The sequence below is a fragment of the Harpia harpyja genome, chromosome 1 (assembly GCF_026419915.1).
Source record: "Harpia harpyja isolate bHarHar1 chromosome 1, bHarHar1 primary haplotype, whole genome shotgun sequence".
Classification (NCBI taxonomy): domain Eukaryota; kingdom Metazoa; phylum Chordata; class Aves; order Accipitriformes; family Accipitridae; genus Harpia; species Harpia harpyja.
The window spans coordinates 53,391,594-53,416,594 of record NC_068940.1 but is presented as its reverse complement, the minus strand read 5'-3'; the positions used below and the strand labels follow the sequence as shown (position 1 = coordinate 53,416,594).

General features: G+C 40.5%; 1 protein-coding gene across 1 annotated transcript; it reads right to left on the bottom strand.

The window, feature by feature from the left end:
* On the bottom strand, positions 1 to 25,001 carry EXOSC7 (exosome component 7). The gene is made up of 8 exons (XM_052794598.1): positions 24,849 to 25,001; positions 23,684 to 23,785; positions 22,905 to 22,999; positions 13,266 to 13,431; positions 9,136 to 9,206; positions 4,349 to 4,472; positions 3,227 to 3,382; positions 1 to 136 (listed from the first exon to the last, which is right to left on the bottom strand). The coding sequence occupies exons 1-8, from the start codon at positions 24,903 to 24,905 to the stop codon at positions 32 to 34; spliced, it is 876 nt and encodes a 291-aa protein (XP_052650558.1). The 5' UTR covers positions 24,906 to 25,001; the 3' UTR covers positions 1 to 31.

Genomic DNA, 25,001 nt, shown 5'->3' with positions numbered 1-25,001 from the left:
TTAAAAACAGTTTTGAACATTTAATAAAAACTCATCCTAGAAATCCAACTTTCTGCCGTGAGGTCCCCAAACTCTCTTCTTCATCCAAAATCTTCTGAAGGGCTATGTGCAATGACTTGCCTACTCTTCTTCCCATCTGCAATGCAAAGAAAGCAAAACAAATCTGAGACATATGCTTATTAACAGGAAGATGACTCTCACGGAACACTTCCTTTTGACAAATATTTTCCCTTTAATGATTAATATACACCAGCTGGTATAATAAAAATATGCTTTTAATTAAGAAAAATAATGGTGGTAGAAGTTTCATTTTAATTTGATTAAGTTTTGGAAAAATGTACACATAAAGGCAGTGCTCCCATTCATTAGAGAAGCATTCCATGATCATTAATACCGGATCTGTGCACCGCTGGATCACCCAGGAATATAAATTAAATTCACATCAGGCACAAGCACACATTCAAATTAGCCAGCACATGCAGTAAGCAGCAACGTTAGCTGCCAGAGGACACGAGATACCTGACCAGCAAAGCAGCCTACGAATACAAAGTTCAGTAAACTCTTCTGAATGTGCTCAGAATCAGCAGGTTGAATTTAGACCAGCTCAACACCCTGTCATGTGGCCAAAGAAGCCCAAAATGCACACTGGCTGCATCACCACGTCAGTCTGTGTGCAGATCCTTCATTATGATCTGCAATTCTGTACTGTCCAAGGACCTTAAAGGAGTTAACAGAAGGTTTTCTTTACAGAAATAAACTCCAGCAGTGGAAAAACACCAGGATTAGCTCCGATACCAGCCTCTACTCTTCTCACATGCACAATTGTATCTGTGGAAGCTGCAGGACGGGGAAACATTGGGCAATGCTGAAATAAAGATCTTAAAGCACTGGTGCCTATTAGAGCTTTCCCAGGGTTTCTCTAAATGACCTGAAATACTGACTCCATTCAGAGATGAAGAGAGCCTACCTGTCCCAAAAGAGCCAAAGACAGATTATATTAAACTGAGTTTACTAGGTCCTGATCTATGCAATGAAGCCTATGCCTGCCATACAGCTGACCGCAAAGCTCTCTTTCACCTGTTGATGACAGTTGCCAACATTGTGGGCACACAAACCTTAAAATAAGGTACATTTCTAACCAAAGAACGAGGTGACAGAACATGGCCCATAGTACCAAATGAAATCTGGGAAGAGCTTTGATGCAGCAGGGTAGCTGTCAATGCTAGACACTATGAGTGACGGTAAATAAAGGGGGGCACACACAAGAATTTTTACAGCTCTGCACTGGGACAAAGATCACAGCAGCAGTCCAGAGTCCCGAGGGCTGATATACTTTTTGCATTCTCCTCAAATGTAAGACAATATCACTCACACCAGGTCAAAGTGAATGGGAACTGTGCAGAGCTTTGGTATTGACACAACACTGTTCTTATTTCTGCTTGCCTCTCTTACGGGTTGGATCATAAACTCAGTAAAAAAAAGCCTAATGCTAGCAGCTTCCCAAAACTTTCCCATAAAGCTGCCTTCCTAAGAGATAAGTCCTACAACATCTGTTCTCTACCAGGCAGGGAAAGCTGAACACTCTCTGACCTGCGGCCAAATCATAAGGGAATGGAGGTGTCAAGCAAGGGCTATGCAGCTCTTCCACTGGACATTCCCAGGCCTTTTTGTTTTTCTTGGTATCCTAGTCAAGCAGCTGAGTTTGAGGCAGGGCCAAACAGATAATCTCTGACCTCCCAGACAATATCTTGGTTTCCTCCGATCAGCTTTATCCCTCATGCCTTCAAACTGCTCACCACCCAGGAGGGAAGACTTCTTCCAAAGCAAGTGAGAGACAGCACAACTCCCGCGGTGATGAGCTTAAGCTTTTAACTCCTTGCACCAACAAGTAGGGACAAGTTCACTAAAGCTCTTAAGAAGAGTAGGATGATTTGAAGATTTTCCATTATTACCTTCCATACGCATCTCTGATTAGTGTTTAGATGATCATTACATAATCCCAAGCACAGTCTTTGGGGGTAGGCTATACAATGGAACTGCAGAAGTTCATTTCCTATTTAGGGCTCAATGTAGAGCAAAATTGGTTATCAAAACAGAGGCTTCGGTCAAAGCTTTGTGCAGATAATTTGCACAGAGGCCAGCTTCTACCATGAACCTGTATCTGACTTAAGCACCCATCTCTTTGTAACAGCCCTAGACCCAAAACCTCAACCTTCTATGACATTTATTTAGAATTGGACTCAAAATCCATCAAGGAAGACACATCACATACTCATGGGAAGTTTGGTTTCTTTAGGATGCTAGATTAGAGATAACACCTCTCTACCCAGATAAGGGAGGTAAGTGACGTCTTTGAATGCACCTAAAAAGCCCACTGGTACCACCAAGATTAGCACTCTGGATTGATGTCATGAAACAGTGAAGTGCCATATATACTCAGCATGTAATTTCCAGTTGAGACCAACTGTTTTCAAACTTGGCTCCAATATCTGCATTCCCCACTACAGCCATGCTGAAATTAGTTCTGGATTTCTAGGAAACAGAGCCAGTTTGAAATATTTAATTTTCATTCTGACTCCAAGTTCAAAACCCATTTCTTTCTCATGCTGAAGGCCAAACCCAGGCATGAGGGTTTATACTGGAGGACAGATTTAAGAAGAGCCTGAAGAAAGGTTTAAAATGGAATTCTTATGCGGATGTGAACAACATCCAAATACTAGTATTTTCATGGAGTAGGGACAGATCAGAAACCCAATAAAGGAGTGAAGAAAAACAACAGTAAGATAAGAACAGTCAGTTTATCACAAACCAAATGAGTTGTGCTAGAAGAGAACACCATGCACTAGCAATTCAAAGTACCATCTCTACTTCTATAGGGACTTTACCATGTTAGAAGTTTTGCTCTTTCAGTCTTTAAAGGCAACAATGAGAGAGGGAACATGTTCTTTAAAAATACTCTCAAAGTTTATCAACTTAAGCTTTACAGTCTTACAGCTGTGAAGTACTTGACTTAAACAAATGTGAGTACCATACATTTCAGGTTTCTAAAGTTTAGGTAACATCCATTCATTTCAAAGGAACTGTCTGTAACCTTCAGCAAGTCTCTTGTGTACCTAATCAAAGCACCAAGATGTCTGCTCTTGAAGTCCTTACTGCAGCTTTTCATATGCCCAAGTTCCAGCTCATCCAGTATCATCCAAGACAGTAACTGCTCAAAACTCCTTACCTCCATCATTTCAAAAATACTCTCAGGATCCAGGCTACCCTTCCCCACTTTCTTCATTGAAGTGAGGGCACCTTTACTGGTCACAGAAATAAGCAGGCTGGCCAAAGAACAGGCTTCTTCCTGAAGGGTAGCATCCACCACATGCCTATATCCAATCTGTAAGTTAGTGACAAAATGACATAGTATTTTGCAGTTGTCTAAGCTCTTCATTAAGAAGTTAAACTGAGCAGTAGCTCTGTTAGTTATCTACAGCCTCCCATCCTAATATCGTGTGGCCTTTAGTAGTGGTCAGAGACTGACCTGACAGCACAGTATTTCAACAGCCTCTGACCCCAGATTGTGTGTACATACATAAGAGACGTGAGATAATCATGTGACTATTTCTAGGGTTTTCCTCTCTGACTGTCCTTTCATCTGTATGAAACTCCATATTCCCCCTTCCCCGCAACTCCCAAGTGTGGACCTTCTTCCCCGCTATGTGAAAATTACACATCCCAAGACTCAGGTGAGCCCCCACTTCAGTGATGGCCTTTCTACTATTTATGCAACTTGCTTAAAAGAAATGTCAGACAAACTTGCAGGTAACTAAATAAATCACTAACTCTTGCAATGGAAAATGCAGCATCCAGCAAATCAACTGTGCTAGCTGTGTGCTCTACGTGGAAAAGGAAAACAAAAACCTGTTTGAAAGGAAAGGACAGTACTGCACCCATGAAAACGGAGTTCTGTTCCCAGAAACAAATACTCGTGTAACTCCAGGCAGATCACACAACCTTTGCGCCTCACAACAATGACCATTTGTTTTAACATACTGAAGTATCTGCTGCTCTGGATGTTGAGCAAGGAGTAGACAAAAAGTAATAAACAACTCTTCTGCATGCAAGAAGATGCATTTTAAGAATGCATCTAGTAGAAACCTGCAAGTCAGAGGTGGAAAAAACCCCACCTTATTCAGTAAAAGTTCTTCTTAATTAGGAGGCCAAAGATGAGCAACTATATACATAGTGGACACTGACCATTTCTGTAACACAAGTTTTATCTCTAGGGGAGAAAATAAACGGCAGGTGAAGTTAATAGAAACTGAAGTCTCTAGGTAGAAGGTCAGAAATTTATCAGGCTTACTTTGCTTAGTGTGACGATGCAGGGCACATCATCCACATTAAGTCGAATACAATCATAAGGGTCATCAGACAGCTCAATCTCTTTAGAGCCTTCTTCATCCTCCAGAACACGCACTTTGGGTATTCTGTGGAAACAAAATGTGTGAAATCATTGCCAGAACAGATAACAAATAGAGTTGTCATACAGCCGCAACTCCAGGAAGTGCCCTTTCCTCTAAATGAGGCTAAATGTTTAGAAAAAAATCCAGAATGTTATCAACTGTATTAACAACTCACTCACTGACACTAGGAAAAAACATTGTAAGAGGGAAGATATTTAGGATAAGATCATCATGTTTAAATCATTCAAACCGTTAGAATTTGAACTGGTTTCTACACTAATATATGGGGAGAGATTCTTTTGGCATTTGCACGAATCAGTTCTGAACAATTCTTTGTACATCTGCCTGGATGTACAGGAGAGAAATTACCAAGACTGAAACCTTTTGTACTGTGGTTCCCAACCTTGCAGACAACAGTAAAGTTGTCAGAATTACAGCAATTGCATAGCTTGGCGAAGCTGCAACATCAGTAGCAAATACAAGTAGTAAGGCTGCTCAGGAAAGACTGACACGAACTAAGGAGCCTTGGGGTAAAGGGAAAAGATGACATTAGTAAAATCCTTTCTCTTTAGCAAGATGGGAAGATTGGCGAGATATTCTCATTCTTTAGGAAGCCAGAAGAATCTGCTGTTCTAAGGACAGATATACAAAAGCAATGACCAGCGATAAAAAGACCCAGGCAGAAATCCAAGAAATGCTTTCTTCTCGATTGTGAGTGACGAGCTCTTTCACAAATGAGCTATACAGGCTCCTTATACTGTAAGAAGTATCACAAGTATGTATATTGTATCTGTGCTAGCCATTTAATGGGAGTTTTACAGGATGATTTAGTGCAGTTTTCTTAGCATAATGAATAAAGTAATTTAAAACAATTTAGTAGAAGATGGTATCTCAAGCCACCAAGAACATCAGCATCTTATATACCCTCATTTATTCAGGTGCCCACTAGGATGGAGTACTGACTGAGAGACTGTGCTTTACTGGCCAGTAAAATCTACACACAGCTCAACCATAGTACTCTCACTTTCACACATTTGCATTTGAAAACATAAAATATTTCAAGACGTCCCTAGAAAGCTAACTTCAGTAACCATGTGGAATGTAACCACAATCTGTTTTTATATTAGTACTTTTACAGTAGCGTTGTGTGTTATAACTAGACTCTGGAGGTTACATTCTTTTACGCATTCTGTACCATATCTCTTTTAAAATAGAAGCAGATAGGGACTGATTTAGTGAACATTTCCCCCATCAACACAAAGTGATTTTTGTTGTTTCCTGGAAGAGTATTTTAGTTATTTGTGGTTAAGAGTCCTAGAGGTGAGTACTTCACAACAGCCAACCCTGCTTCAGTGAGAACAAATTCCCTACAAGAACACTGGCCTGAGCCAAACTAAAACTAAAACTTTCAGTAAGCAGAACAACTGCAATGTGTACTTTTTCTTGAAATGGAACTCAAAATGCTTTGCAACTCATTGGAAACGCATCAAATCCTATTTTCAAGTTAAAAATGCTCCATTAAAAATTGCTGGAATAAAGGCACAAGGTGACTAACCTTCAAGCTACAAAGGACAATGGACAACATTGGACAACAGCCTAGACAAGAAGTGTACATGCCAGAGCAGTGTTTAAAAAAAGAAGGAAGATTTCAAGAAAATCTGTGAGTTAAAGCAATTTTTAACTCCATCCTAAACCCACTAAGAAACCAGAGCAATGTTTGGTCTGCAAGAAGAAGCTGCCAGAATGAATACCTGAAAAATGCCTGCAAGGAGCTGTTTTGGCCAAGCACAGATGACAGAGGTACAAATTAAAACTACTGCAGAGGCAAAAAGACAGTTGATCAGATACAACCATCACAGTTGCATAAAACCAGGGTATATACGCACAAAAACTAGGCAAAGAGTGTAGCACAAAGCACTTCCAGAAAACTGGAGATTTCCTCTCCCAGCTTGTGAAGATTTATCTTAAGAACTAGCTGTACATGTATATTTGGCAACTTTTATTTTTCTGTTTTGATTCCTGCAACTAATCACGGCAGGGATCTGTACAGCAGGACTTAGTCACATAACAATGCTCTCTCTTTTCTGTATGCTGCAGGCCCAGATTTCACAACTGCAAAACCAGTTCTACCCTTGCAAGCAGGCATCAGTTCTGCCTCTACCATGCTGTCCAGCACAAAAAACATGACATCTGCAAGGCTATTGTGTTATAAACTCTATAGCTTTTGTAACTTGCCTAGTTTGTTGCCCTGGTTGCAAGTAGGCACATTCCACAGGATCAACTTTAATGCTAAGTCCTGACACAGTAGCTACTTGCACATTTTGCAATATCTACTTCCATCATGGATAAATTGAGCCTTAAGCACCCTGGAGACACAGTTAAGAAGAAAGTTTGATATCTGCTATATTTTGCACATGATATTGATATAATTTTTAGAACACAATGAACAATACAAAACTCTGAGAAGTAAATGTTCCCCCTAAACCAGTCATATTGTCATTGTTCCATGCCTGAAGGGGATACAATGAGTCAAGCCAGACATACAAAGGACTTAAATCCCATAATTCTTATGCAAAATTCCTTAAGTTTCAATTTTGGATTTACTTAGCCCTAAAGAAAAATGTGTCCATAGCTATTATAAAAATGGTTAGAGCAAGATTTTAAGGATGAAGTTGGGGTTTTCAAATGCCTATCTGGATATCTAAAAATTTGTAGCTTCAAAGAAAAAACAACAGCTTGAGCTCCCTACTCTTCGTTCCAAGGCTGCAGTCAAGGCTGACAAAGATCTGAAAACACTTAAAACAGAAACCTTGTTGTAAACAGATTATGAAAGGCAAGTAAGACTCAGAGGGACACACATGTCACGAGAAGTTCAGAACACTTAATCTGAAGTGATCTTCAGACTGACATCTTGTCTTGCTTTGGACAATAATATTTTATTGAGAGTGGGCAGCTACTCTAAACAACCTTGTGTCAATCCAAGGAAAACTTAGTAGATACCAAGGGAAAGGGAGAGGAATAGTGAATGAGGACAACAGGCTTTCACTTTGAATTTCACCTCTCGACTTTCTGAGCTCATATGAGATTAGACGTACTAATACTCCCTGCTCAAATCAATAACAGGGTTTTCACAGGTAAGAAATCAACAGGCTCTGCATTATAGCATACTGTACCACATTTTCATTTGATATCCAACTTCCACAAGACTGTGGATGCTTGCCCACAGATTAAAGATTATATGAAGGATACAGTTGTCAGAAGAATAAAAATAAAGCAGAATCATTAAAACAATTACACCCTCCATGTTGCCCAAAGTAACATATTTTCTTGTATTTATTTATTTATTTAAATTACTTTTTGTATGACCTGCCCTCTTTATTCAGAACTAGGATTCTGGTTGAAATAAGAAAAAAGACAGTTATCTTGTAAATAAAGTACGTGCCTTGGATCTGTAAAACAACTCTCATGGGAGCAACTCTTAACTATACGACTTTTGCATCCTGGCAGCTCACACACAGAGACATAGACATTTCCTCCCTTCAGTGTACTGTCAACCCTTTTGTGAGCCATTATGTTTGTGACAGTATTTCTTAATGCTACAAAACCAATCTACTGTTAAAAGTTACTGTTGAGAACTTGATTAACAAGGGAAATTTCTCAGCAATACATACAAGTTGTAGTCTGAGATGGATTCTCCCCTTATCCCCTTATAAAGTGTTTATAACCTGATATACCGCCTGTCTTCAAAAGCATTTTTTCCTCCTCTTCTTGCACGTACTTTTCCAGCTCTAGTACTGTGCGCTGATTCCCTGATGAATAAGCCAGAACTATACCAGTGACTTTAGCAGATCTCTTAATTTACAGCCAAGGAACAATTTGAGATCCACTTTTAAAACATTTATGCTTGTAAGAGTCTAACTTTTGCACCTCTTCCAGCTACTTTTACTACATAAGTTTTTTAGCAAAGCCATTCACTACTTTCTTTCTAAAAGGTGCTACAAAACTCTGTATTCCCTTTCACCTATAGATAAAGAAGAGAAAAACATTAGAAAAAATATTGAATGTTAACATTAAAACACACACAGAGCACTTGCATCATTCATTCTACTAGATTCTGTTCTTCCACTCTTTGAATTAAAACACATGGGGCAAAGTTCTTTTAAAGACATATCATTTCCCCCGCCCCACGATCTCTCCCCACCATTTTTCCTCTTAGTTTTAAAAAAGCCTCTAGACTAACAGTTAATGGGAAATAACATCAGCAGTAGCAAATCAGGGCTAGTTAAAAATCAGTAGTCACATTGACAGAGGGCTTCTTATTCAGGAGAATCACATATCAGTAAATACTTCTTACTTTAAACCCACAAGGCATCAACACAAAGGCCTCCAACTAATTGCAACAAAACCATATAGTCAAGACAATTTTTTCTGGATCTTGCTACAGAACAAAAGTTATATAGTAAGCCTGATTGTGGATATAATGCAATATGATACTTAATTATTAGTCATTAAAATCATTAGTTCATGTTGCCTGCATGCAAATGGACTGCCTTGTATCTGAATGCAAGTTGCCTTGGGTATTTCTTGTTTAAATAATGAAGCATTAAAAATGCTTAGCTCCCAGAGAGTACTTCTCTTCCACTTCCCGTACCACTTTCACTCACATGAAATGAGATCTGTGCTTTACCTTGTGTTAAAGAGAGCTGCCTTCACTGCGATAGAGATTGCATCAAAGAGGTTGCCACCACATTCCAATAACTGGAGAGGAAAAAAAGAATCTCTTTAAAAGCACATCAGGCTAGTGCCTTTAAACCAAGTCTTTATTTTACTTAAATCTACTTGAAAAGGCACAAAATTAAGAACCAGAACAGGTTTTTAAAAACCAAAGTTGTCTTTCAAGCCTATCTATGAAAAGAAAGAACAGATTGGAAATTAAGATTTCAGCTAACTGTATTATACATGTAACACAGAAGAGTTAACATACTTCATAATAAAATTAATGATAAAATTTAATAATAGAAGCTGAAATGAAACCACCGCTGTTCTTACTCTTCTTGTGCTAAGGCTCTGAACTAGACTATGACCAGAATACTTTTTATAAACTCACCACATTCATTCTTTAATGTTAAATCAAGCCAATCCATTTTCTATACTTTATTTCAAAGAGGAGTCTTTTTTAAATATCAGCTGGACAAACCCAACTGGTAGAATTATTTTCAAAGAAGCGATGCAAAATGTCACCCAGAACGGTATGAAAAGCTAGTTATAAAAGGTATAGTTATGAAGGCACATCGTGATTTTTTTCTCTATTCTTTATGGAAAAGGAGTCATCAGCTGGTTTGTCTTGTAGCTGAAAAAGGTCTAAGGAAATCCTGATGTCAAAGTCTACTTGTTGATAATACTATCATTTGAATACTATCAAGTGTGTGGAGGGAGTCTAGCTTAGCTTTTTCCCATGAAGATCAGAAGAACAAAGAGAAGAACAGCACTGCATACTAGATAAAAAGGCAGGTCTCCCATAACCACTAATACCTTCTGCAGGCTGACAGACAACTCAAAGATGTATTTGGCCATAGTCTAGCATTAGCTCTCTGACAAGCTCCGCTCCTAGCTGCCAGTACTATTCTATGAACACACAAATCCCCAGCAAGCATTTGAAACTACTTCAGTGAGAACATATGGATGCCTCTCCATTACATCAATCTATGCTGTATGATGACAGCAAAACAAGTTTTGCAACACTGATCGTGTTGATTCTCTTCAAAGTCTATTGAAGAATGAGATAAACTCCCGCACTGGGAGCAAATCATAAATCAGACATTCTGGAAAGACAATTTATTTTCATGAAGACAGACTGAACTGTGTAAAAAGAATGACAAAAAGTTGGGATAGAAAGCTAAATACAAAGGTGATCAGATTATTTCTTTGCAAACAGCTGCTGGATACAGAGAGGTTAACTTGCCACTTTCAGTCATTATTGGATTTTACTGGATAACTCAATAAGCCCCACAATATCTTTCTTATTAAAACACGATAATGGGATGTGCCTGTACTGTTGCTAGGCTTATGTTCAGGCTGCTATTCTAAAGCCTTATCTGTATTACAGTGGCACCTACAGGCTATGAACACAGCCTGTATCAAGCATGGTACAACAATTCCTCCAAAAAGAAATGAACACTCTCTTCTCGGCTGAAGCACCTTGTACTGAGATCTGTGCCCCTGCCCCCGCACCCCCTTTTTTAAGGGCTAAGAAAGTCTGCACAACTGTGAGTTGTGGGAAGCAAAGGAGTCTTTAGAAAGGACTGCTTTTAATTTACTGATACACAAGTGAAAAAGTGATTGGGAGTGGGGAAAAAAGAGAAAACATTGTAGACCTTGCCTTATTCAGAGAAGTTTTTCCTCCAAAAGGACTGATTCCTATCGGGAGTTCTTTTTCCAAACTGGGTGGGGGACACACAAAAACGATGAGGAAATCCTCCGAGGAATGCTCAGTAGTGAATTGCTAAAATTTCAACAGAACCTCATGCACGCCCCCAACACAGAATGCACTGTGATTGAGTAGGGAATGAAAAGAGATTGCACACTTTGATTCTCCTTGCTCAGCACGGCAGGCTGCTGGGGCAAATTATGTGGAGAAGGCTATACATGTATCAAAAACACCCTCAAAAATGCCTAAAAGCTTATTTCTGACATCAATTACTTAGAAGGTGAAAGAAATTGAGGGAAAGGCAGAGAGGGTGAGAACAGGCTTATAGTTTTGTAGTCCTGCGTATCTCCACATTCATGAGCTACTCTAGAAGTGGAGTGCCTTCTATTATTAAGAAAGAATGCATGTATTTTGAAAGTTCAACGTATATATTCTTGATATTTGGCACATATCTATATGTGTCCATATGTCTGCATCTTTGTGGTGTGTATAGTTGAAGTTATTTTCTTTCCAGTCTGACTGTACACAATTATAGTACCTCCCAAGTACACTGACCACTAGAAAATATTTGAGAGATGTTTTTAATCGATAAGCTGCATGCCTATGCAAAATATAGTATTTTTTCTTTTGAGGTTGCATATCTCAAATTTTGTTTACAGATAGGAGGTGAATATAGATGCTTCGATCAAAGTGCACATGGCTAAATTACATAGCAATGGAGTATCTCCAGGTTTGTAACATTCTTTCTGGGTTTTTGTCTTTTGGAATGAGGGACTTGAAGACAAGTACCTTCCCACCTGACCACAAGGTACCGGTATTTTCAGGCTTATGACAGATTTAAGGCTTTTTTTTTTCCACTCCAACTTAACTATACAACACAAACACGAATGCAAACAATTTCCAGGAATTCTGAAGGAAAACATCATCCAAAGGACTCTCAGTAAGTATTGTTATTATATTTAGAATCTGACTCCCTCAAATGATGAATAATATGACTTGTACCTTATATTAGCATATATTATTAGAATTCTATAGGAATGAATCAGCAAGAGCAGCTTCAGGAAAATCCGTAGGTTATCAGGCACCTACATCAAGTATGAACTATCACATTATACATGTCTTCTATTTGGAAAGGAAATAGTACAAATACCTGGAAAATGTGAAAATACAGAGGCCTGGGGTGGGAGGAAAAAAAAAAAAAAAAAAGAGGGGGGTACAGAATAACATTAACAGTATCTTGTTGTAAATGTACCAGCAGGTCTTCAGTGGCTCACACACAAAATCCCGGCAGAATATGACATTAAAAAGACTCAACAAGTTAGAGTCCTAATTATGAACCTACAACAGATTCTTTATTGGCACTGTAAACAAACATAAACATAAAATTCATCTCTCAACATAGGTTTTGACGTTCATAATTCTGATACAACTAGTAGCATAAAAATACTAAGGCTGTTTTTCTCTGTAGCTGTGGTCAATCAACAAATTTGTCCAGGAAGAATCAAGTAATGACCTGCTTTTTAAACAACTAATGGACTAATTTTCACATTTATTTAGGTCTTAGTCTAAACGTTCCTGTTTTGTTTAACAAAACTCTGTATTTAATTTTTTTGGTAATACAGCTTAACATTTTGCAAATCATTTAATAGACATTAATGGATTCCTGTGAGTAAGATCCCTCAACATATTTTCAGTTACAAATTTGACAAATAGAAACTCAACTTTGGACCAATAAGAATTGGAAATAAAGCTCAGGAGAGTCTGACTTGCAGACTTCCATTAAATTCCCACAACAGAGTGCTTTAAATACAGCATAGTTTGGAAATTGAGCTGCTGCATGCACAAGATTTACATGCACAAAATTCAGTTTCCATTTTTTAATGGAAACAAATATTCAGTTTCTCTTCTACATTCAATATATGTATACAACTTTCATCAAAAAATGCCTAGGCCAAAAGTTACCTTACTGAATTAGTACTGGTAATAGTGCAAACAGGACGGACAGTTATGTTAGGGCTAACGTACACCCATGCTAACTTACATTCATTAGAACAATACATTTGCTGTTATACCTAGCTTGGAAAAACGTTTAGTCGTCTTTAGTGGCAATTTCCTCGATCACTGATTTTTATCTGTGACAGATTTGGAGTATTCAGTGTTTTTTATTAGCTCTGCAGTGGAGCAGTGGCATCAAGAAGAGTAGAAAAAGAGCAAGCTGGAAATAGTGATTAACTATTATAAGTAGATTCACAAGAAAATGGCCATCCATGCTGTGAAGCATTATATCACATTATGAGAAGCTTTTTTTATATGAAAATACACATGATTATGCTAAGTCAGTCAGCACCCTGAAAAACCTCCTTGAATCTTAGTTTCATTTCCTTACTTACCAATACATCAACGTAGAGAACCCAGCAGTGCTCTCTGGGATTAATGCAAAGTGATTTCAAGTCTATACTGCTCTCACTGCTAAATACTCTGTAGAAGATACTTGCTATCTCTGTGCCAAGTTCTTCTCCTCCCCGGCCTTCAAATTCAGGAGTAGCATTTGCAGAACTAGATAAAGAAAGAAAAAATACTTTCACTTCTGAAGCAGCCAATACCCAAGAACATTTCTTAAATATAAAGCATTAGAAATATCTAAGGATTTATTTGTACAAGAATAAGCATCCTATCTGTAAAGAAATTATTTGCATTTTGCATAAGTAAATGTCTTGATGCAGATAATATACCTACAACTTGCTACAAACTCTGATAGTATTTAAATTCCACTACTATCTTCAGTTCCCAAGTTACAATATTAAAGTTGGTGAATTCTCTCTGGGATTATTTCTTAAGCACTCTCATCTTCTGTCACCTCAACCCTTTCAAAAATAATACTAAGTTCGGAACAGCTAACAAGACAGCCTGTTAGAGTTGAACGTTAAATTAATAAGAGAGTGGCTAAGAGAATGATGTGACAACATGACAAGTAGAATACACTTTTTTTTTTTTTTAAAGTGACATGACTGCCTGACCTTAATTGGTAATTTCTTTACTGAGTGTACTCTCTGCTATCAAGCCACTTAGAGACAGCAGCTCATGGAGGGGAATGGATACAGTTCCCTGCTCGGGGAGGCAGGCAAATCCCCTCCCAGTCTCCCTCACCTTCCCAGTTGCCCCTACACAACAGGTATGGGGCTCTGGAACTTGAGGACCAGGCCAGTGAAGATCAGGGTATAGATGAACCCCTATCTAAGGAGGTGCCTAGGCTCAGTCAGGCAGCCCCACGCATTCTCACAGCCTCTGAAAAAAGAAAAAGGAGGGTAATTGTTGTAGGCGATTCCCTCTTAAGGGGGACAGAGGGCCCAATATGCAGACCTGACCCATCCCACCGGGAAGTCTGCTGCCTCCCTGGGGCCTGGGTGAAAGACATTACCAGGGAACTCCCTGGTCTGGTTTGGACCTCTGATTATTACCCATTGCTGGTTGTGCAGGTTGGCAGTGATGAGATTGCAGAGAGAAATCCAAAGGCAATCAAAAGGGACTTGAGGGCCTGGGGCGATTAGTGGAAGGATCGGGAGCACAGGTAGCGTTTTCCTCAATCCCTTCAGTGGCAGGGAAATATACTGAAAGGAACAGGAAAACACACCTGGTCAATACGTGGCTCAGAGGCTGGTGCCATCAGTGGAATTTTGGGTTTTTTGATCGTGGGGAGGTTTACATGGCACCGGGCTTGCTAGCGACAGATGGTATCCAGCTATCTCAAAGGGGTAAAAGAATCCTCGCTTGTGAGATGGTAGGGCTCATAGAGAGGGCTTTAAACTAGGTTCGAAGGGGGTAAGGGATAAAACTAGGTGCACCAGAGATGAGACTGGGGGCAGCGTGCCGATGTTAGGGGTGGATTCGATAGGCCAGCTCAAATGCATCTATGCCAATGCACGCAGCATGGGCGATAAACAGGAGGAGCTGGAAGCCATCGTGCAGCAGGATAGATATGACTTAGTTGCCATCACGGAAACATGGGGGACGACTCCCATGACTGGAGTGCTGCAATGGATGGCTATAAGCTCTTCAGAAGGGATAGGCAAGGTAGAAGAGGTGGTGGGGTGGCTCTCTACGTTACGGAGTGTTTGGACTGTACAGAGCTACGTGATTGTGATGACAAGGTGGAGTGCTTATGGGTAAGGATGAGAGGGAAGGCCGATAAGGCAGATATTGTGCTGGGAGTCTGTTACAGACCACCCAACCAGGTTGAAGAGACGGATGAATCGTTCTACAAGCGGCTGGCAGTAGTCTCAGAATCGTGTGCCCTTGTCCTCGTGGGGGACTTTAACTTTCCAGACATCTGCTGGAAATACAACACAGCAGAGAGTAAGCAGTCTAGGAGGTTCCTGGAGTGTGTGGAAGATAACTTCTTGACACAGCTGGTGGGTGAGCCAAACGGGGGAGGAGCCTTGCTAGATCTATTGTTTATGAACAGGGAAGGACTGGTGGGAGGTGTGATGGTCAGAGGCTGTCCCGGGCTTAGCGACCGTGAAATGACAGAATTCTCAATTCTTGGTGAGGCAAGAAAGGGGGTTAGCAAAACCACTGCTATGGACTTCTGGAGGGCAAACTTTGGCCTCTTCGAGGCACTGGTTGAGAGAGTCCCTTGGGAGATGGTCCTGAAGGGCAAAGGGGTCCAGGAGGGATGGACATTCTTTAAGAAGGAAATCTTAAAGGCTCGGGACCGGGCTATTCCCACGTGCCGCAAGTCGAACCGCCGAGGAAAACGACCGGCCTGGCTCAACAGGGAGCTTTTGCTAGGAGTCAAGAAAAAAAAGGAGAGTTTAACATCTCTGGAAGAAAGGGCGGGCAACTTGGGAGGAGTACAGGGATCTAGTTAGGTCATGCAGAGAGGAAATTAGAAAGGCAAAAGCTCAGCTAGAACTAAATCTGGCCACTGTCATAAGAGACAAAAAATGTTTTTACAAATATGTTAAGAGTAAAAAGAATCCCAAGGAGAATATCTATCCTTTAATGGATACAGAAGGGAACATTGCCACCAGAGATGAGGAAAAGGCTGAGGTACTTAATGCGTTCTTTGCCTCAGTCTTTAATAGCGAGACCAGTCATCCTCAGGGTACTCTGCCCCCTGAGCTGGAAGGTGAGGATGAAGAGCAGAATATACCCCTCCTTAATCCAGGAGGAGATAGTTAGTGACCTACTACGCCATCTGGACACTCACAAATCTATGGGACCAGTTGGGATCCATCCAAGAGTACTGAGGGAACTGGCAGAGGTGCTTGCCAAGCCACTTTCCATCATCTATCAGCAATCCTGGTCAACGGGGGAGGTCCCAGAGGACTGGAGGCTTGCCAATGTGATGCCCATTTACAAGAAGGGTCAGAGGGAAGATCCAGGGAACTACGAGCCTGTCAGCCTGACCTCAGTACCAGGGAAGATTATAGAACAGTTTGTCTTGAGAGTGCTCACATGGCAAGTCCGGGACAAGCAGGGGATCAGGCCCGGTCAGCATGGGTTTACGAAAGGCAGGTCCTGCTTGACCAGCCTCATCTCCTTCTATGACCAGGTGACTCGCCTAGTGGATGAGGGAAAGGCTGTGGATGTTATCTACCTCGACTTCAGCAAGGCCTTTGACGCTGTCTCTCATGGCATACTCCTTGAGAAGCTGGCATCTCATAGCTTGGACAAGTGTACTCTTCGCTGGGTGAAAAAACTGGCTGGCTGGACGAGCCCAGAGGGTTGTGGTGAATGGAGTTAAATCCAGTTGGCGGCGGGTCACAAGTGGTGTTCCCCAGGGCTCAGTATTGGGGCCAGTTCTGTTTAATATCTTTATCAATGATTTGGACAAGGGGATCGAGTGCACCCTCAGCAAGTCTGCAGGTGGCACCAAGTTTAGAGGCAGGGTCAACCTGCTTAAGGGTAGGAAGGCTCTACAAAGAGATCTGGACAGGCTGGATCAATGGGCTGAGGCCAATCGTATGAAGTTCAACAAGGCCAAGTGCCGGGTCCTGCACTTTGGTCACAGCAACCCCATGCAGCGCTACAGGCTTGGGGAAGAGTGGCTGGAAAGCTGCCCGGCAGAGAAAGACCTGGGGGTGCTGGTTGACAGCCGGCTGAATATGAGCCAGCAGTGTGACCAGGTGGCCAAGAAGGCCAACGGCATCCTGGCCTGTATCACAAATGGTGTGGCCAGCAGGATCAGGGAAGTGATTCTTCCCCTGTACTCAGCACTGGTGAGGCCGCACCTCGAGTACTGTGTTCAGTTTTGGGCCCCTCACTACAGGAAAGACACTGGGTTGCTGGAGCGTGTCCAGAGAAGGGCAACCAAGTTGGTGAGGGGCCTGGAGCACAAGTCTTATGAGGAGTGGCTGAGGGAACCGGGGCTGTTTAGTCTGGAGAAGAGGAGGCTGAGGGGAGACCTTATCACGCTCTACAACTACCTGAAGGGGGGTTGTAGTGAGGTGGGTGCTGGTCTCTTGTCAGGTGGCTGGAGATACGATGAGAGGAAATGGCCTCAAGTTGCAGCAAGGGAGGTTTAGGTTGGATATTAGGAAAAATTTCTTTACTGAGAGGGTTGTCAGACATTGGAATAGGCTGCCCAGGGAAGTGGTTAAGTCACCATCCCTGGAGATATTCAAAAAGTGCGTAGACAAGGTACTCCAGAACATGGTTTAGTGCGCATGGATGATGGTTGGACTCGATGATCTTGAAGGTCTTTTCCAACCTAAATGATTCTATGATTATTTTCAGCAAGCGCAGCTTATGGAGAGCAGCAACTAAAGAACATTTTTTTCCAGAAGGGATCTGACAGAAGTGTGTGGTCTTCCCTCCCCGATTCCAACATAACAAACTTTGTTTATGACCAGTCATGCAAGAAAAGTCCTTGGGTGCTGGGGCCTTGTACACAGCCAAGAACAAAATTCTAACAATAAAGGAAAACAGGCCTACAAAAAGAAAAAAAAAAACCAACAACCCCACAAACCCCCCCGCCTCCAAGTCACAATGAAATAGAGCAGAAATGTCTGGGGATGCATATACAGCAAAATAATAAACAAACATTCTGAAACCAACCTCTGGTTTATAGCAAGGGCAAGAGCATTCTCAAGCAGTGGACCTGTAGCACACATTGCAGATCTTGTTTTTAAATAACTTAGTCACACCTTCCCCAAATTAATTTCTCATTGCAGAGCACAGGAAAGAAGGTGGTTCCACAGAAGTGGTTTCAATTCAATATGTTCAAAATCTATAATAGCAAAGCCTTGTACTCTCCTGGCTGGGCACCTCCCAGTGCCAATGCCTCATGTATGTTTTGTGTTTATATGATGATACAAAATCTTAGCTCTTCCAACAGGCACACCACAGGAATATAAACATACAGCAGAAAACAAAGTCTTGGAATATAATCCCTTCAACTTTAAAAAAACAACAACTAAAGATCCACATTATCTAGGCATGACTTAAACCATCAAGTCAGCTCTATCAACAAGACTGCAGAGTCTATAAGCTCACATATAATTACCTATTATTCTTATCTATAAGAATTACCTCACAGTAATTCTCCCAACTTGTTCTTTTGCAGAACTGATGAAAACTCAGAATGCCAGGAAGACCTACTGGATTTTATAGAAGTTATTTGCTGCTACTATAAACAGACAGCACTATACATGCTCAAAAAAACCCAAATTAATTACTGCCAATCAAGCACTGACCTATGCTTCCAGACTATGTTTGCCATACGAATAGGCACTGCAAGTGTGACACACAATATTATTCACAGTTGCATTAATATTAGACACCAATTTTATAAGACAGGACCATATCTAAATATAACTTAATTCTGGAAATATGATGAGTCAGGTCTTCAGGTCATATTACACAAGCACTCATCCATGGAAGTAGCTTTTGCGCAAGTTAACTAGATCATTCTGTTTAAACCATTCTGTTTAAAGTGCAGTTACCCAAGCACTACGATTCTTATGGTAAGTTGAAAAGAGTTATACAAACCTCAATCTATACCTCATTATGATTTCTAAACACAAGTTTTATCGAATGTCATATTTTAAATTATAAACGGACACCTTCTTTGACAGCGAGTAGAAAGAACACAAGACTCAACTGAGATATCATTGCAAGTTTCACTGCACCTTAATTCCATTATTATTTTAACACTTCAGTTCCTTACAATTAAAGTGAAATAAAGAAGTAAGGCAGGGTACTATTATAATAACTATATGGTAAATACTGCCACCTAATGCTCACAGACTACTGCAGTAATTTACACTGGTAAAGTCTGAAAAGGGGTTGTCCGGCACACTAGTAAGAGAAAATGCCAAAAACCCTGTTTTTTGGAGCACAGAAAGAACTTAGTAGTGGCCAGGCACAGCACAGAATTTCTACTCCCAAACAGAAAGGAATTTTAAAGACTTTCAAAACCATTTCAGCATCAGATTGCCTAACGATCAAGACTCCTCCTAAAGCATAATGACGCTTCTACCACAGATTTCTACTTAATTTCAAAACCCTTGCTGTTACCAGCCAAAACTTTTCTCTCACAGTAGTTAAGTACTTCCCATCCATTGCTCAAGCCATTAATAGAATTACATTGTAGATTATAGTATAACAGAGATAAAATAGTTAATTGAACAAAAGCTTACAGCTATTTTCCTGATATACAAGGACTTCATTACACAGAAGATATTCTTCACTTAAAGCTGTATTAACTTCAAGCAACCAATACCAGATTTCTATTCTTGCACCAAAGGAAACATACAATCATTTAAAACAAGACGACAGATTCACTGCTTTATAATCAGCAGTAAGTTAACCACCTCACTAATATTCTACTCTTCCGGAAAGCAGCCAGGAGACAACATGTTTATGACACATCAGGACTACCAAGGCAGTCCCAGAAATAGATAGACCTGAATTCAGGTCCAGATGCTGTCTAACTGTGTTAATATGATTATGATGATATTCAAGCTCAGGACCCTATAAAGAATTGGGCTAACAAGGTTTTGAATTTAGTCTAGTCAAACTGGTAACTCTACCAACACGAATTTACTGATTCAAGGTCTTTGCCCGGTCAGGCACTGTCACCACGCTTCCCATTCAAAAGAACATCCGTTTATAGAGTTTGAAACAGTTTTACTCAAGCATCAGATAGTGTTTCTCTCTGAAAACTGAGCTCGATCCCATCCAGTACAGACAGTACATCTTTAATGGCAGAAGTACCCTAAAAAAATGTAAAGGCATTTCATTCTTTCAAAACTACTGAGTTTGCCTCTTGCCTCTGCAAAGAAGAGTTGCCATGATAATGGGTTATGGTAGGAGAGAGAAGGGGAGGAAAAGTTCCTTTCCTGCAGCCACCATTCAAGTGATACCTTCAGTGACTGCACTGAAAATTAAGTTAACATTTTCCCCACAAAACACAATGGAAAAATATCTGAGGATCACCTAAGAGCATGCTGATGTGGCTGTTTTGCAATACTGTCATCTCTCGTAATTTGGAGAACCGCTTTCCATCTATAAAATGTAAGATCCTATCTCATCCAGACTCCTATGCAGGCATCAAAAATAGGCCCACTCTCCCAGCTGGAAAAAAAGCATGTCTGGCCTTCAAAGTGGAAGAACAGATGGCCAGACTTGGGCAAATCTATTCCTTGCTTCCCTAATTCCACAAACAAAACCTAATGCATTCAAGGAATTCAGATGTCTGTTTGGTTGGTTTTTTTTTTATTTCTTACTCTCTGAAAATGATAAACCTTTGCTTCAGTCAAAAAACAACCCCCCCCCCAGACCCCCTAACAAGTCAGTATTATAACAGCCCCAAAACTCAAACATGAGAAAAGCAGACACAGCAGTCTTTCAACATCAGTGGCCAGGACGACTGTCTTCTCCAGTGCTGATGGGCAGTAAGGACATTACATAGGACATGGACTTGGTCTAGGATAATTAATTTCTAGTATCACAAATCAGTGCCCCAAAAATCATCTCTTCCAGAGCCTTGCATTGAAGTCTGCCTCAAAAATGGGACTAAATGCGCTTCTCAGATTTTAGGTTAAGGACTCTAAGCAGAATGAAGAGAAATGGAATTTTGGGGCAGAGAATTATATACATGATCCAGCAAGTTATTATTTTCAGCAGTAAAAGAAGCCATGAAGGTTTCAAGAAATAAGCATTTTAAGATAGCAAACACTGCAGCCTGAGTTTTTATTATTAGTTTCAACAATATAAAGGCCAAATGGAACATACAGGAACTTCACCAGGAGGTGCAGTGTATCCAGCTATGCTCAGTTACTACCACCCAGTGGCAGCCTGGAAAAGCATGAGAATACTATCTCATTTCCCTTTACAGAGAACAAGCTGCCTCCACTTATTTTGTTTTTTGGATCTTTCTGGAGGCGAGAAGTCACCCGTCCCTGGTGGCACAAGCATGTGAGAAGTGACGACCCTTCTCTAAAAGTTAGGCTTTTGGTCTATGTTGTCACAGAAAGTAAGGATTACCTATTTCTAGAAATGACAAGATCCACCTTGCACAATATTGCTGCATATCTCCCTCCCATCTTCTTTATGAAGCAGAGATTAACAGAAAACACAACCTAACACTAATGAGTTGAACCTTTTCTAACATTTATTTACGTACGAAAAAAGTGTCAAAGAATTGCAACATCCTCATTTGTTTTGGTAAAGAAATGTCCATGCTGTCAGTGGAATTTCTTCATATAGAAGCCACCAGAACCAAGTGGGTACTATTTAGGGTATTTCATACATGAGTTTTATAAAGCAGTCAAGCTCAGATCCCCTCTAATGGCAGGACCCCATTTGAGAAGATCATCTTCCTGTCTGACATTTTTTTGAACAGTAATCATAGACAAACCATTATTTCATAGGTGAGTACTTCTGTCTACAAACTGTAAGTTTCCACAGTTAACTAGTACATTGTGATGTATAGAGGCAGTCTTAGATAAGGCTGCATAATGCGAGACAGATACAAACATTAAGGCAGATTTAGTCAGTTAGGTCAGAAAGATTATCAGATAGACACTTATTTAGTAGCTCTCATACCTTAGCTTTACTAATGGTATATTGGTTTAATGTGAGAGTAGCAACATTTTTTGTTTTTAATAAAAATAAAGGTCACATGCAAAACAGCTAACTTGACAGTGCCAAGGCTTTTATGAGAGGTTCCCAAAGCATGTTATTTCATAAAGAACAGTTTTAGGAAGTCTGCAAGACAGGGGTACTGTGGTTTCAGACAGCAGACAGTCTGGAATAACACTGAGATGTCACTATGCTATCTCAGAGCAACCTGAAAAAAGAGCTCTCTGTTTTCTTCCAGCTTCCTTCATAATTCAAGCACTACAAAGACTGTAAGGCTAAACAATAGTCTATTTGTAGCACAAAGCCAGGAATATGATTAAAAACAAATACCATTTTAGTTAATGAAATACTGATTCACTGACAAATATAACTAAATTTTCTAATTAATTTTTGCATCTGAAGTTTACAGTGAGGATTTTTCTTTTTTAAACAGATTTGTACAAAACACACTTCAAACTTTTTCCACTGCTTTCACAGGGAAAGTAAGCAAATCTTTAAGTACAGTTAAAGTACAGTTAAAGTACAGTCTGTATCAGTCAATTCCTTTCTTCCAGAATACTTAATTTTTGAAAGAGATTTTCTCTATTTTATCATTGTAAAAAAGACAACTGACATTGTAGTCATGAAGTCATGTTAAATGCATGTGTAATTGAACCATTACTCTCCTCCAGCTGCAATGATGCTATGCAATTTGGGATTGTTTTATTTAACGTGTTTGCGTTCTTTAACTCCTATTGTTTTGCTTATTTTGGGTCTGCAGAACCAGCAGAAAGTTTCTGAACATTCACCACTATTGAAACAGTAAAATAACTTGTTTCTATTACTCAGACCCTTACAGGAGGTTAGCGGAATTAAGGTATAAAGTTCAGGAGAATGGTGAGATCTGATTAGTCATTTATTCCAAATATTACATCTATTTCCTTCTCTTCTTGTATACTAACCAGTCAACAAAGAATTCCAGGTAACCTTCATCTGGTTTCTCTAACTTTGGTGTCCCCATTTCAGCTTTTACACCTACCAAGATATCAGTGTGTCCCTGTGAAAACAAAAACATATTGCACAACTGGAATTATAGTCACAGAACTACTCGTTTAGTTCAAATGCCTACAGTAAGCTGACATTTCTACCCTTCAGTTTCATTCTATCAGAGTGAACTTAAACTAAACCTTAGGTTTTTTTAAAAAAAAGGAAAGGCTTTAGAAGGACAATGTTAAACCCAATAAGATTCTTCAAATAATTACCATTCATATTAGCTTTCTCTAGATTAAAAAGACACTTTTAATGACTACTTCTATCATGTTCGTTCTGGAAACAGCTATTTCTGCAGAACCTATATAATATTGCACAGTATATTTATCTTCTTCACAGTCAACACATGGCAGAAGTAGTTCTGCTTCACTCTAAAGGAATAGAATTATTTTTTCCAGGTATTAAGCACAACAGCAATTTCAGTTTCCAATATTAAATGTTAGATTAGTTCAGATTGAAGGCTGTCCAGGTACTTCACAGTACATCTAGATCAAGCAGGTTAAGCCAGCCTGAATGAATTATACATCCTGTCATTATTTCCTTAATGCATAGTTTCAGTTAGTGCTATACACACACGTGTTATTACACACACACAAATCCATCTACAAATAGCCTCAGCTTATCTTAAAACCAGCCACATAAACCAGAAATTTCATCGGCAAAGTACACAATCCCTAAGAAATTTACCTACCAGCTTTACTCTTGCAGATCCACTTGTGTTTGATACAACATCTGTTTCTACTTCTGCACATCTGTAATCTTCACAGCCACGACCATCTACACGAAGGTCCTCCTAAGTAGAAAAATCAATATATTGTGCTTAAGGGAATCAGTAATGAAAAGTAAAAAAGGAAAAAAAAAATCTGTGATGTTAAAGTTTCCTTTTCCTATGCCAAACACAGCAGTAAAAAGGATAAAAACCCAACAGCTCATAGTTTCATCACTTTCACTTAAGACTACAACAGAACCAACTGTGCTTTTCCATTTACTTCTTATTTACCTAGAGCTTACAACTAGCTCTCTGCAGACAGACATGAACTGCTACACTAAGTCCCTTCAATTCCAAAAGAGAGCTTCAGACTGCAAAAGTGTAAAGGTCTTTGCTTTAAAAGGTACTTTACCTAACACAGCACAGGTCTTTCTTGGGATACTCAGGTTCTATGCTTTTATATATGTAATTAGGACCCAGCAGACAAAAATAACCCACCAGATTCCCAAATGCTTTCGTCTGTATTTCAAAACCAGATATTACACACCCTCAGATACCATACAGCTCATCCCCATAAAGGTAGATTTCTCTGCAGTAAGATAGTTTCTGTACTCTGCAGAAAGTACAGTCCTTTTATCTTTGGCATTTCTCCCCACACGTCCTTCACTCCTTCTCCTCGGTCCACTCACCCTTCCTGAGCTTAGTGACAGGCTGAAACTCTATGCAACGGCAAAAACTTGAGAAAGGACAAGGGAAGAGGGGGAAAGAAGAGGTCAAGCAATGAAAAAACACACCCACGTCCTGTTGCCAGCCTGCTTTCTCTTCTGATGCTCTGTTCTCAGTGTGCTTGGATGATTATTACCTCGGAGATTTCGCCCCGAGACACCAGGTAACAGAAAGCTCCCTCCCTCCTCCCCAACCTACACTGTAACCTGTTCCCACACACAGGGAGCCAGCCCGGAGGGGCGGGGATAGGCCCTGCCCCACGCCTCACAGGGCAACGCTACCACCGGCCGCAAGCACGGCCAGGCCTGTCCGAGCTGGCCCGAATGACTTCCCGCTCCCCGGGGCGGAGGTTGCCGCCTCCACGCCGCCCCAGGCTAGCGGGACCTCCCGCAAGGCACCCGCCGCCGCCGCCGTCGACTACCTGGATGCCATGTACGATGTAGAGCTTCTCCGCCTCGCTCAGCACCACGGACGCCATGCCTCCCACCGCCAGACGGACGCCGCGCTCCCGCCACTTCCGCTTCCGGCGCCCCTAGCGCCGCCGCTACTGGCAACGGCCGCCGCTACAGCGGGG

Excerpts from the sequence above, each read along its gene's own strand:
- EXOSC7 (XM_052794598.1), bottom strand. The coding sequence starts at position 24,905 with ATGGCGTCCGTGGTGCTGAGCGAGGCGGAGAAGCTCTACATCGTACAT. Across the intron at positions 23,786-24,848 it reads ACATCGTACATGGCATCCAG|GAGGACCTTCGTGTAGATGG; the intron begins GTAGTCGACGGC and ends TTTTCTACTTAG. Across the intron at positions 9,207-13,265 it reads TTCTCTACGTTGATGTATTG|TTATTGGAATGTGGTGGCAA; the intron begins GTAAGTAAGGAA and ends TTTCCTCTCCAG.